Source organism: Monopterus albus, unplaced genomic scaffold (assembly GCF_001952655.1).
Source record: "Monopterus albus unplaced genomic scaffold, M_albus_1.0 scaffold3.1, whole genome shotgun sequence".
Taxonomy (NCBI): Eukaryota; Metazoa; Chordata; class Actinopteri; order Synbranchiformes; family Synbranchidae; genus Monopterus; species Monopterus albus.
Window position 1 is genome coordinate 2,874,362 of NW_018127883.1, and position 12,246 is coordinate 2,886,607.

Genomic DNA, 12,246 nt, shown 5'->3' on the forward strand with positions numbered 1-12,246 from the left:
TTTATTGAGATGCACCTGTATGTTCATATTAAACTTAAAGATTGGGATGGGCGCATTAACAGTTCCGTTTAATGTTTCTCGTTTGTTCATATTCCTTAATGCACAGGTGCATCTCTATCATCATCATCCTCGGTATCTGATGACACTATCATTCTGAACTTCACGATGTGTGACCCTCCTGAAGAAGCAGCCGCTGCCGAAGGAAGTCAGCCTAAAAGGCCATGCCATATAAACTATGAGGCAAAAACGGTGGGTAGTGGACATTAAGTCTAATCTGGATGCGGTTCTATTTGATGTGGAGTGGTTTTATGTAATCATTTTCTTGTCTTATTTATTGTTTCAAATTTTCTGATTTCATATTTTATTTCAATTTAAGTTAATTGGAAATATCTTAACAACAAAGCCCAGCGGTGAACACATCATGCAAGAGTATGCAAAAACCAAATCTCTGACAGATGCAACTAGAAGAAAGATGATAAACATACTTGCTGCTGAGATGACAGAAACACATGGGTAAAAATTATACATGTAGAGTATAAGAAAAAAAGAAATATTGTTAGTATTGGATTATTTTTAATTGAGGTCCAATGCCAATTAAGTGACGTCATCTTTGAATTTATGCAATAGGACACCATAAGAGTGATGTATGCACAGGGGATAGTTGCGCTGTTTCCATATCTGGAAGACCCATATTCACAACATGGATATGTAAGTAAAAAAGGTCCTTGTGACATTAAACACATAATTGCCATCAGAAATGTTGATGGCATAGTCAATCTGCATGTATTTAATTACATAGGAGCATTACTTCGATCCAGAAAGCAGTTCGGGATACCTTGCATGGCGGTTGAAGACCATTCAAAGAAAAACTGCACAGGAAAGAAGTGTCTCAGTTAGCAAATCTGCCAAAGGTAAGTTTACTTATCAGTTATTTATGATATTGATGGAATTTGTAGGCAGGAGTCAATAAAATTGTGTTTTTTCTTAAGTTGGTGGGCCAGGCCATGGTCGTTCCAGACCCTTCACCGCTGACACGGTGTTATCAAATGAGGATGTGGAAGCAGCTATTTCCATTTTGAGACACTCTGCTGATGAAGACACTATCCGTGAGATAGTGATGAAAGCTACCTTCATGTATCGTCATTCAATGGTCAAAGATGAAAAGAAAGCAGCAGATATCTTCTCGCAGTTTCTGGACACACCAGGACTGGTAAGACAACTTCATTAAATCACTGAAATATTCCATGCAGCATGCAGTGTCACTCATCACTCCTTTTTGTATTACAGATAGAACAAGATTTCAGACACCTTTTTGGTGAGGTCGCTGCCAACAAATTCTTGGAGAAGTGGAATCGTCACACTGACGACTCGCATGTTGACATTTCACACGTGTTTTACACCGGATGCCCTTCCTGACACAACCTAGACTCAAACCTGGGCCGCAGCGGCGAGAGCGCTTCGCCTTAACCGCTACCCTACCAGGGACGGTATATACAGACATTATATACCTGTGGAAAAACTGATTATATCTTTTTTTTTTATGCAGTAAAATTAGAAAGCCAGCTGTCTGGTTTTACATGGGTTACATGGGTCTGAATATATTGTTACTTAGAATTCAGCTTTTTTTTTTTTTTATCCATGATCACTCAACCAGTTGCAGGCTAATTAACTCAAGAGGTTTCACCTGTGTGTAATGTTTAAAGAAGCAGTTATACTGTGAGACTAATGAAGGCTGGGTGGCTGAAAGTGTTCTGTCTTCTTGTAGAACAAGGTGACTTCTTGCCATTGAGTAGGGTCCTACTTTATAGTTATTGGGATCATGGGATTACTACTGGGATAATGCACCAATTTTTCCTAATCCACAATTGGTCTATGGAACAAGGTTATGTGCTGGCATTATTTCATTGCTTAGTTGTGTGAATGCTGAATCGGTATTACATAGTCTAGCTGCTGTTAAAAAAAACTTTGGCCTAAAAGACCAAAAAGATTAACAATCTGTTTTATTCTTACACAACTGACTGAAAGCAGTGACACCACAAATGGTATAATGTGACATCACCAGTCGTTTCAGTAAAAAAAAAAAAAACTGAAACAGTCTGTAAGGGTTCAACTCTGTATACAGTTTCATATTCACAATTTATAATTTTACACACATTATTTTATTATTTATATACATCTGCTTCATTTAGCAAGGCATAATCAGCATGGCAGAAGTTATATTAAAAGCACAATGACTTGCTGCTCCACCATCATCAAAAATCAACTTTTTCGCAATTTCTGCTGTGTAAAAAACAATAGAATACTTGCAGTGTTTTACATGAGATTAATATAATCGTGTTCACTTTTGCAGCTCTTTAGAAAAAATACTGGTACACTGAATATCAAGCAAAGCTGCAATAAAGGCAAATGGCAAATATAGCACACAGCACAACATGTAAGCACAAGCAATTCTACACATTACAACAGATGTACAATCCTGCTTGTCTCACGTGTAAAATACTTCAGAGGAGATATGATTCCATTTAAACCTGCTGTTAATGTAATGGCTGTTAAGCTGTAGTTAATCATACACTGGCCATACCACATTCTGTGCACTGTGCAAACAGGCTGATGCATCTTCTTTGCTGGTTTATAGGATCCACAGTTCAGCACAAGGACACAGTGTGATAAACACAGCTGGGTTTCTTCAGAACACTATCAAATTCAGCAGAGGGAGCATTCAGTGCTCTACTGTATGTCTGCTTAAGTCCAGCAAAAGAAAACAGAGATGAAATAGAAGGAAAGGAAGGGACCAGATGAAGACAGAGGCGGCAGTAGTGATAAAAGATTAGGCAGGATAAGAGGAGAGAGCACAGTTGTACATCAGTACGGTCAATCTTCTTCAAGTGGCCAAAGATCGATCAGTGAACAGTGGTGTTGAGATGTACAGCATGACAGGGTCGATCCCGGATGAATCCATACGGAACCGGAATGAAAAGCATAGCTTGAGCTGTAAGTGGCTTTGAGTAACATATCCTGTCCAGTAATCCCTTTATCTGGTGAGACAGCCACAGAGCCACTGAGCTTCCAGTGACTCAAATCAAAAATTTGATCTTAAACAGTGGAGTAACCTTCAGAAATCAACTCATTGTCCTCTTACACATGCAAGCAATTAAAAAAAAGAGGAGGAAAAGTGACAGATTGACATGAAGTCATATGAAATAAGTAAACAATACAGTGCAGTTTTCTGTTTTCAGAGAATTTGTGTTGAGATGAGGATGAAGGTTGGAACAGGAGACTTAGATCAGTGTGGCAGCTCTACAGAGCAGACAGAACAGCACAATGTCATAGTAGTGGCCTATGAAAATGACTTTTATATATACCTATCACTAGAATACACCACAAACTACATCTTCAAAAATGATTATACAACTGAACCAACACCCCTCTAAAAGACTTTCAACAAAAACTTAACATAGTCAACTTCATGAAGGGAAGGTTTATTGTAAGACTACATTAGTTTCAGCTAGGTGTAACAAATGAACTGCCATAATAATAATGATCATAATTGATCATAAAAACTACATCAAAATTTTGTAAAGCTGTAATAACATTAATGCACAATTTAGTGCAACATGGTATTGTTAGCCAAGGTGTTGTGATGATGCTTTGCTTTCTGTTGAACCATATTCGCCTCCATTTCAGTAAGTGTATAAGCCTCGCACAGCCCTACAGTTAGTTTTAGTTAGGCTTTGACAGCTTTGACAGGTGGCCTAACTTGATGCAGCGCTGCAGCTAGGCCTGCAGCACATCATCAGCCATGGGCCTCAGCCACAACCTGGCTTGTTTGTGTGGTTTTTATGTGTGTGGGTGGGTGTGGTCAGAGCCCCGTGGTGACCTGCGTAACCTCTGAGATGAGATCGTCGTTGGCAACACCGCCACAACAGCGAGAGTCCACAGACGACCTCTCCAAGGCTAGTCATACCTGCAGAGAGAGAAATTACAAGAAGTGAATATACTGTATGTTGTATGTTTATGTAAATTCATTTCTGCCCATAGCCATAAACCTAAAATGAATAAATTAAAAAATTATTTGCGGTTTTAGGGGAGGTTTTGTGCCATGCAGTGACTTCTAAACTGCAGTGTACTGGTATGTATGCACAGACTACCTGTTGATTGGACCTTTCTCTGGTGTTTGCAGTGTTGCGTTCACGCTGTTGGAGCTTGCGGCTAGTTGCTATGGCCTGGGACGAGTTCTGCATCTCCAGCACAGACGGACTCGGGGTACAGAACTCACGGAAACAACGTTTGAAGTTCTCGTCCAGGTAACCATAAAGAACTGGGTTCAGACTACTGCAGTGGGGCAAAACAAGGACACAGTTTAACTACAGAAATTTTGCTTCCCCCTAAATTCATCAACATTTTCATTTTTATATACTGTACAGTAGAATGTGGGGTGTGAAAACTAAAAGCCAATTTAAGTCATTGTATAACAATGTGCCCCAACAAATGTCATTATCAAAAAGTGTCTGTAAAACACATTGATTTTCATATAAGCATACTTAACAAAGCTTTTCTCCTCAGATAGCACCACTCAAGACTGTTTCATTGCATTAAAAATTAAATCTTGGAGATAAATACTTTGTGTGCAAAGGCTACCGCTGGGTGCGTACCTGTTGGCGTAGCCCAGGGCGATGCAGAAATGCCAGGTAATAGTCTGCAGCGTAGAGCTACGAATGTTGATCAGAGCTGTGATGATGACAAAAATGTGGATGGGTGTCCAGCAGATGATGAAGACGGCAACCACCACCAAGACCATGCGGGTGATCCGACGCAGGTTCCTGTCCTTCTCCTGTGGTGTATATTTGGGAGTGAAGGAAGCAAGTGGGTTAACGTTGGGGATAAGTGAGAGTACAAGATGAGTGAGTGTTGGAGAAGAAAGGAAGAAGTACAAAGAGAAAAGGAGGTGGTTAATACAATGATGCAGGAGAGAGAGCGGAGGATAAAAGATACTGTAGAAGGAAAGGTGGAGGTGGAGAAGGTGGACGGGGTAAAGAAAAGGACATGGGAATTAGGAAATATAAAAGAGGATTAGAGAAAATGGTTTGAGGGAGGTGAGAGGAAAGGCAAAGGGGACAAAATCAAGAGGCAGAGAGAAGAGAGAAAGGACAATGGAAGGGAAGAGGAGCTGAGCAAAGTGCAGTGGTGATTGAAGAGCTGAGGAGGTACTCATAAATCATGACTACAACCTCTTAGACAATCCATTTGTATCTGCTATAAATGCATCCTCATTAGAAGGTGCACATGTTTTGTAGATGAGGGCAAGTAATTAAAAAAATGAAAAATTAGTTGTTGGGTCATTTCACTTTCTGCTGCAATTAATTAAAATGGAGCCACAACTTCAGGTTTGCCTTTCCCTAATTACATTTTCATGAGAGCAGTGAGTGGCCTGGACTTGCGAGCCTGCTCTTGGCAGCCGTCTACTGTGCTTCATTATCCTGAAAGATAAAATCAATTAGTTGTTCAGTCAACAGCGTAGGCCAATGTAGGTTGTAGGCCAAAGCTTTTTAAAATTTCACTAAATACTCTCTAATGCTTGCATCCTAAAATTCCAGTTAAAGGGTTTTGCAGCTATTGAAAATAACTCATTGTATGCATCAATTCTGGCAAATGTTTGTGAAAGAAAAGTTGATTTTTCTTCACCTGGGAGCCTGACAACATGCGCACACTCTTGAGTCGCAGGATCATGAGGCCATAGCAGACAGTGATGATGAGAACGGGCATGATGAAGGCAAAGATGAACACACAGATCTTCAGCAGGGTGTCCCAGTACCATGAAGGGTGAGGGAAAACCAGTGTGCAGTCAACAATGCTGGAGGCTGTGCAGGGTGGGAGAGCCAGATGTACGTTATCAGGTGGACAGAAACACAAACGTCACATGCAAACAGTAGGGGTTTTTTTTCTCTCTCTCTTATCAGTTTTTAAACATCTGCGCTTCCTTCCTCTGAAATGTGTTTAATCTGGTTGTAACCACATGCAGTGCTGCGCAAGTGTAATCACAGAATTTAGGGCTGCAATTATGGTTATTTTAATTAATAATTTAACTTTTTTCCCCTTGATTAAATGATTAATCGTTTAGAAAAAAAAAAACTCAATTAAAAATCAAGAAAGAACGAAAATCCTATCAATTTCAAATGTGTGTGAATATGTTACTATAAGATGTTGGTGTGTATGTGTATGCATCTGAATTTCCTTTTACTGTAATCATTTGACTAGAAATGAAATTATTCATTCATTTATCACTCTTTTATAATCAAGCAACACAAGGGCGGTGTATATGGTGCATTTCTTATGCTGTGTTACCATAAATGTTAAAGTAAACTCTTCACTGCAAGTTTTGTGGAGCTAAGGAAACGACATCTTTAAGCACCATGCCTCCCTCAGAGTTACAGCTTTCATGGTGTCAGTAAATCTGATTATTCTCTCTTCTCCAACAGTGCGGCACCACCCTTTGGCAATTTGAGTCGCCGTTTTCTCTTCATTACCAGTTCAATTACACAGAGACCCTGTCTTACTATGCAGACAGTTAAAGCCATCAGTCGGGCACATAGCAGGAAATGGTTCTTCTGGGCAATTACACAGAAAAGCTTTAACATCTCTTCTAGGCTGCCTCCCTTTATAGAGCCTGCTGGAATACGTAACTGCTCTTTAAGGCTGGGATGCAGAGAATGAACGCGATTGTTTTCTTCCTGTTCTGTGCTTGAATTTGTTTCTGGGCTGTTACTGAACTCATCATCTACCTACCGACAGAAGTCAATGCTTTTTACAGCCCTTGATGCTCAGCTGGATGCAACTTTTTGAGATAATCAGTTCATCTGTTCAGCTCTTTTAAAACTGTTGTGTGAATTATATGCATTTATACAGCTGTACTCAGGAGTGTGGGAATAATGGTGAACATACTGTACACGTTCATGCTTACAAGTGGGAGTGGTGGAGGCCATGAACATGACAGGCAACCCGATGACTGAGGAGAGAATCCAGTTGCACACATTGACAATCTTTGCATTGCGCGGTGTCCTGAAGTCCAGTGCTTTGACTGGGTGGCACACAGCAATATATCGGTCGATGCTCATGGTGGTGAGTGTGAAGATAGAGGTGAACATGTTGTAGTAGTCGATGGAGATCACTGTCTTGCACAACATGGCCCCAAACGGCCAGGTTCCCATCAGGTAGTTGACACTCTGGAACGGCAGCGTGCTGGTGACCAAGGCATCAGCCAGTGCCAGGTTGAAGATGTAGATATTTGTGGCAGTCTTCATTTTAGTGTATCTGCACAGAAGGAATTGGTTTACTGTATTATAAGACAACAGTATTCTGGGCACAGACAAGTAATAAGGTCCTGCACTACAGAGGAAGATACTGCAGCAGATTGAGCAAGACTGACAGAGACACAAAACTGCTATAGTTTGATTGTTGTGCCTCTATTGTCTTTTTGTGTCTTTGTAGTAATTTAGTGCATCGTTGTAGTCATTCTGAATCTGTGTGTTTGTTTAATGCCTCTTTCAGCCATTTTCTCCTCTCTTTAGCCATTTTGAGTCTCTTTGTAGTTGTTTTGCAGGAGCATAGAACATCCCTACTTTTAACTGAGGTCTATGACTTTTCTACATGGATTCCATTCATTCAGTGAGTTTTATAAGTTTTATCTAATCTTCTAGGTTTTTCATTTATGTTCAGTTGAGAAGTGTGTGCCTCTCCTCTGATTCCAAACATTTGAATATACACACCACTTCCTGCAAAAGGTTTTCTTTAAGGAAATAGAATTTTCAGACCACCTGCTTTGCTCCCTCACCATATAATAGGTTTTTGATATCAGTGCTGTCTCTGGATTTTTCAGATAAACTGAAAGATTAAGTATTCATTTATAAGTTCTCCTACTTTTCTTTAGATAAATAAATGAAAATGAAGCTGAAAATTGGGTTATTCACATGCACTTATAATCAAACAGTTGCTATTAAGCTGCATATATGTTAAAACAACATTTTATTTTTACTCTTATAATGAGTATGGTAATGTAACGCCCACACTCCAAAACATGCCTGGTGTGCTGGAAATATCGATCAATAAATCATCATATTTTTAAATACAAGTAGGATAGGATGGTGCAAAAGTCTCCCATTGTGACCGTACTTGTCACAATGGGAAAATTGTCAAGAAAAATAAAGATGTATCCTTTAATGACAAACACAAAGGCAACAGCAGTATTTGGACAGAAGAAGAGCACTAAGAAATTATTTAACACCATATGCGGAATTTAAATGCACAGTTGACAGCCTTCCCTTGTAAGATAACAGATATGGCAGCTATGCAGAGTGTCCTGGGATATTCTGTAAATTCAGGTCTCTAGCATTAGCTGCTGGGCCACTTTGTAATAGCAAACATATTTTTTCTAAATGCAGAGTTTAAGGAGCTACCCAAAGGTCAAAACCTGCAGCCTCCTTAAAAGACATCATAAAGAAATGACATTTCTCAAGTTGTTTACAGAACATTCTTTTGCAAATTTCTACACATTTATTTGCAGAAGTCCTTGAAATGTGAATCCTTTCATAAATCATTTAAATAGTTTCTTGCAACTCTCTTTCAGCTTGTGTGTTTTTTTGTTTGTTTTGTTTTTTGTATAATTCATATCCAGGCTTTGCTACAGCCTCCTAAACTGACTGTACAGAAAAAAATGTCCTTTCAATCAATATGCGCTATAACTGATTGAAGAAGAGAGGGAGTTCAAAGAGTGGGGAGGATTGTGGAGTGTTTACAGACTGCAGAAGAAAGAGCAAAATATCCATCACCATGGAGAAGATGGAACATAGATGACTGACTCTTTAGAGCTTGTCAGAAAAGTCAGATCATATCAGAAAGTTCCAAAATGGTTTCTCTTGTACATCATAATACATACACCCAAAATGCAGCTGAAATGGTTAAAAACAGCTACCATAATCCATTTATTCTTCATGAATAACACACATTTCTGGTGACATCAGCTGTTTACTGGAAAAATGAAATGAAAATACAGTGTGACGAGTCAGAATGAAGTACAGCATTTTGATCAAGCTGCTTTTGTTATGGTGTTAAATGTGAAAAAGATTTCTATGGCTCGGTCCCCAGGAGAGGTCAATATGCCAGCTATTATAACAAGTTTGCAGAGTGCCATTACACAGTAAAGAGCTAATCATCCCCAGTAATAAGATTATAATGAAGCTATCCTGGATATAGAAGATTTGCCTCTGAAAGCCAGTTTAGTTCTATTTTTTATTCATTAATTCTGCACTTAGCATGTTCAAGATTTTATCTTATCATTTTCCGTTTAGGTGTTAGTTCCTCTCCTATCTGTCCCTCAAAGCAGCTGGTTAGTTTAGCTTAGCATAAAGACTGGAAACAGGGGAAAGACTTAGCCTGGCTCTGTTCAAATCATCCACCTACCACCCGAGTCTGTACAAAAATTGAAGTGTCAAACTGACAACAAGGAGTTCCATGTCAGAAGCCAAGAAACAGTCCGACACCCCCATAAAACAGCAAATGTCAGTACAGGTTAAACAAATGTGTTCTAATGTGTTATTACTGGGCTTTAGAGGTGCTGTTGGCTGTAGCCTGACAGACACCTATGAGAGCAGCATCAATCTTCTCATGAAACTCAGCCAGAAAGCAAATAATCATATTTGCAAAAATGTCAAACTATTTACGTAATTTAATTTCCAAAGCCCACCAGAGACTGTATTGTTGTAGTACTATTCAGTCCAAAGACTCCTTAGACACATCCCAGCCATAATATTATTAAACTAATCTGGATAGACAAAGTGACAAAGATGCATCACACCCACTGGCCTTCACATTATTAAACCACAACTGTCACTCTCCTGTTGACGTAATTCACTTTTGTTTTGTTCTATCACTCTCCTCAGTGATCCGAAATCCTCTTAACAGCCAGAGATAACAGTTCATTAAATTCTGATTAACTTGAATGCTGACAGCTTAATACAATTGTTAGTTCAGCCTTTATTTGCACAGGGACCGATGAGAGACCTGACGATGTAGTAAATGCTGTCACCCTGCACTGAGGAGTGCGCTGGAGCTGGAGCTAATTTCCAACATTCCCTTATTGACTTGGAGACGGTTGTGAACATAGCTGTAGATGATAGCTCGAGTTTCCTGTGTGTTGTGTGTCTGAGGCTTCCTTATGTACAGCGCAGTGGGTGATTGAGAGTAATTACCTGAATGAGATATCATGTTAATGAGTTTTCAGGTTAAATGTATTTCTCACTGCTGGAGAATTTGTCACACTCATCAACCATTTATTGTCAAGGTTTTTTAATTATATTATATTGGAAAATTTCTTTGCAGCCTTTATCATTTGGGCTCCAAAACCTAATTCCTTTTTAATCATGCAGTAAAAATAATTATACACAAGGATTAACATCTTAAAGGGAACATTTCTGGCACTGTATATATTACACACATCTTTGTTGGCTTATTATATTAATATAAATTATTTGTCCAGCAATATTTATAGGGACAAAATACTTTACTTGGAGTTGAGAGGTCAGACTAGGATATATTTTGCTCATGCCATGTATCCAAACCCAAACAAAGGGACCATAATCCCAGTGAGTCATTGTAGCTAACACAGAAATGTTTGTAAAAGTGGTCTGAAATGCAAAAAACCTGAGTAATTATTCTGTCATCATTTAAGCTAAAGAAAACCAACACTATCCAACATGGTACCATTCCTTGACATTTCTTCTTCTAGACCTCAGCGGCTCCACGGCCCTGTCTCATTACTCTATTCAACCTAAATAAACAAACAAACAGGGCCAAAATGGGTGGGTTTTGTCTCTACTCTTTCATTTATTGTAAATTGACCTTGGAAATGAAAACACTTCTCTACTAATTACTTTTGACAAATCCATTTTGAGGGAAACATACAGTAATTGGCTCATTGCTTCAGTTATGTACATTTTGAGCAAATAAGTGCTACTTTTTTTTTTTACAAATTGTAAGGCATTTGTCATTTCAGTGACATTATGCTTTTGCTGTTGCAGTAATACAATATAATTATTGTAATCTATAGCACACAAGTTTCCTGGAAATTCATCAAACTTGAGCTGTTTGTAGCTTGAATGACTATTGTGTTATATTAATTGACAGTATAGAGTTACAAAATGGATATTTACTGAGCAAACTAAAGAGATTAATTCTTTATAAAGAGGAAAATCTATTTACCTGCCAGCAGTAATCACTTCTCCTAAGGATGGTCTCTCAGTTTGAAAAAATGACAAGAACAAGGAACTCTGTTAATCCCACTGTCTCTGTGAAAACCCACTGTCTGGTCACACGCTATGTGAGTAAAGGGACAACAAATAAAAGGCTTTACAGCAATTATTCAGCCTCTTATTGACAAGAGGAGACAGTGACAATGAAACCACCGAGAAATCAAACAGTAGTAACCATATAAAAAGAGTCATTCTTCATTACCCTGCTCCTGTGAATAAACAATACTCAGCTAGAGAAATTGCCCATCTGCCTATAAACTACGTGGACATGGTGTTTTGCTGGACCCCCGAAGCACAGAGGTGGCAGATAGATGTGTGTAATGGACCTTAAAATCCTCCAAAAACAGTTCTTTCAGTAAAAACATGTATAATTCATAGGCTTCCATCAACCCATTACCTGTGGCTCCCACCTGAGGAGGTGAGACACCCTCTCATTTCTCCTGCCTCTCATCAGTCTTTATGTATCCTTAAATGAGGAAAAACACTTTTGGCAACCAATGACCATGAATTATTCCTGAGATGATCCTGACAAGAAGCAGATTTTACAAAGTTATCACAAGCTCCCAGCAGAAAGAGGGGGAGCCTCCACCTAATCGCACAGGCTGTTCTCGAGGCTGCATTATCCAAGCATCCAAATCATTTGACACATATGCAGATACACAACTGCGTCAGTAAAACAAAGTTAATTCCCTCATCTGAATGCATTTACACAAACACAGAAGGCATTTGAGGATCTGTTTATTTAATATGCACAAACTCGACAATTTAATATAACCATTTTGGCAAAATTAGATAAAACACTTTACCCCTACTCTCACTGGAGACCCCCAATAATCTTCTGTGTACACTGTGTGACAAATTACTGAAAAGAAATGTACAACAGCACCTAGCCTGGCTCCTTAACAAGCCTCATTTGCTGGTGAACCTGTGATGTAAAAACACCAAA

General features: G+C 39.0%; 2 protein-coding genes across 4 annotated transcripts in view; one reads left to right on the forward strand and one right to left on the reverse strand.

The window, feature by feature from the left end:
• Nucleotides 1-6: 6 nt before the first annotated feature.
• LOC109960012 (uncharacterized) lies at nt 7-1,578 on the forward strand. Of its 3 annotated transcripts, none has more exons than XM_020599847.1 (5): nt 7-513; nt 628-708; nt 800-911; nt 990-1,210; nt 1,288-1,578. In XM_020599847.1, exons 2-5 carry the CDS (start codon nt 643-645, stop codon nt 1,414-1,416), a joined length of 528 nt encoding a protein of 175 aa, XP_020455503.1. In that variant the 5' UTR covers nt 7-513; nt 628-642; the 3' UTR covers nt 1,417-1,578. The 3 variants fall into 3 exon arrangements, with proteins under 3 accessions (XP_020455503.1, XP_020455495.1, XP_020455489.1); XM_020599839.1 differs by having other exon boundaries at nt 7-249; nt 377-708; XM_020599833.1 differs by having other exon boundaries at nt 7-249.
• A 398-nt stretch (nt 1,579-1,976) lies between these two features.
• Nucleotides 1,977-12,246, reverse strand: part of oprm1 (opioid receptor, mu 1) — a 22,649-nt gene continuing 12,379 nt past the window's right edge. Inside the window, exons 2-6 of the mRNA XM_020599820.1 lie at nt 6,959-7,308; nt 5,683-5,858; nt 4,653-4,831; nt 4,149-4,332; nt 1,977-3,964 (exon numbers count right to left, since the gene is read on the reverse strand). Coding sequence (XP_020455476.1) covers nt 3,959-3,964; nt 4,149-4,332; nt 4,653-4,831; nt 5,683-5,858; nt 6,959-7,308 — 895 coding nt within the window. The 3' untranslated portion in view covers nt 1,977-3,958. The remainder of the gene's footprint in view (nt 3,965-4,148; nt 4,333-4,652; nt 4,832-5,682; nt 5,859-6,958; nt 7,309-12,246) is intronic.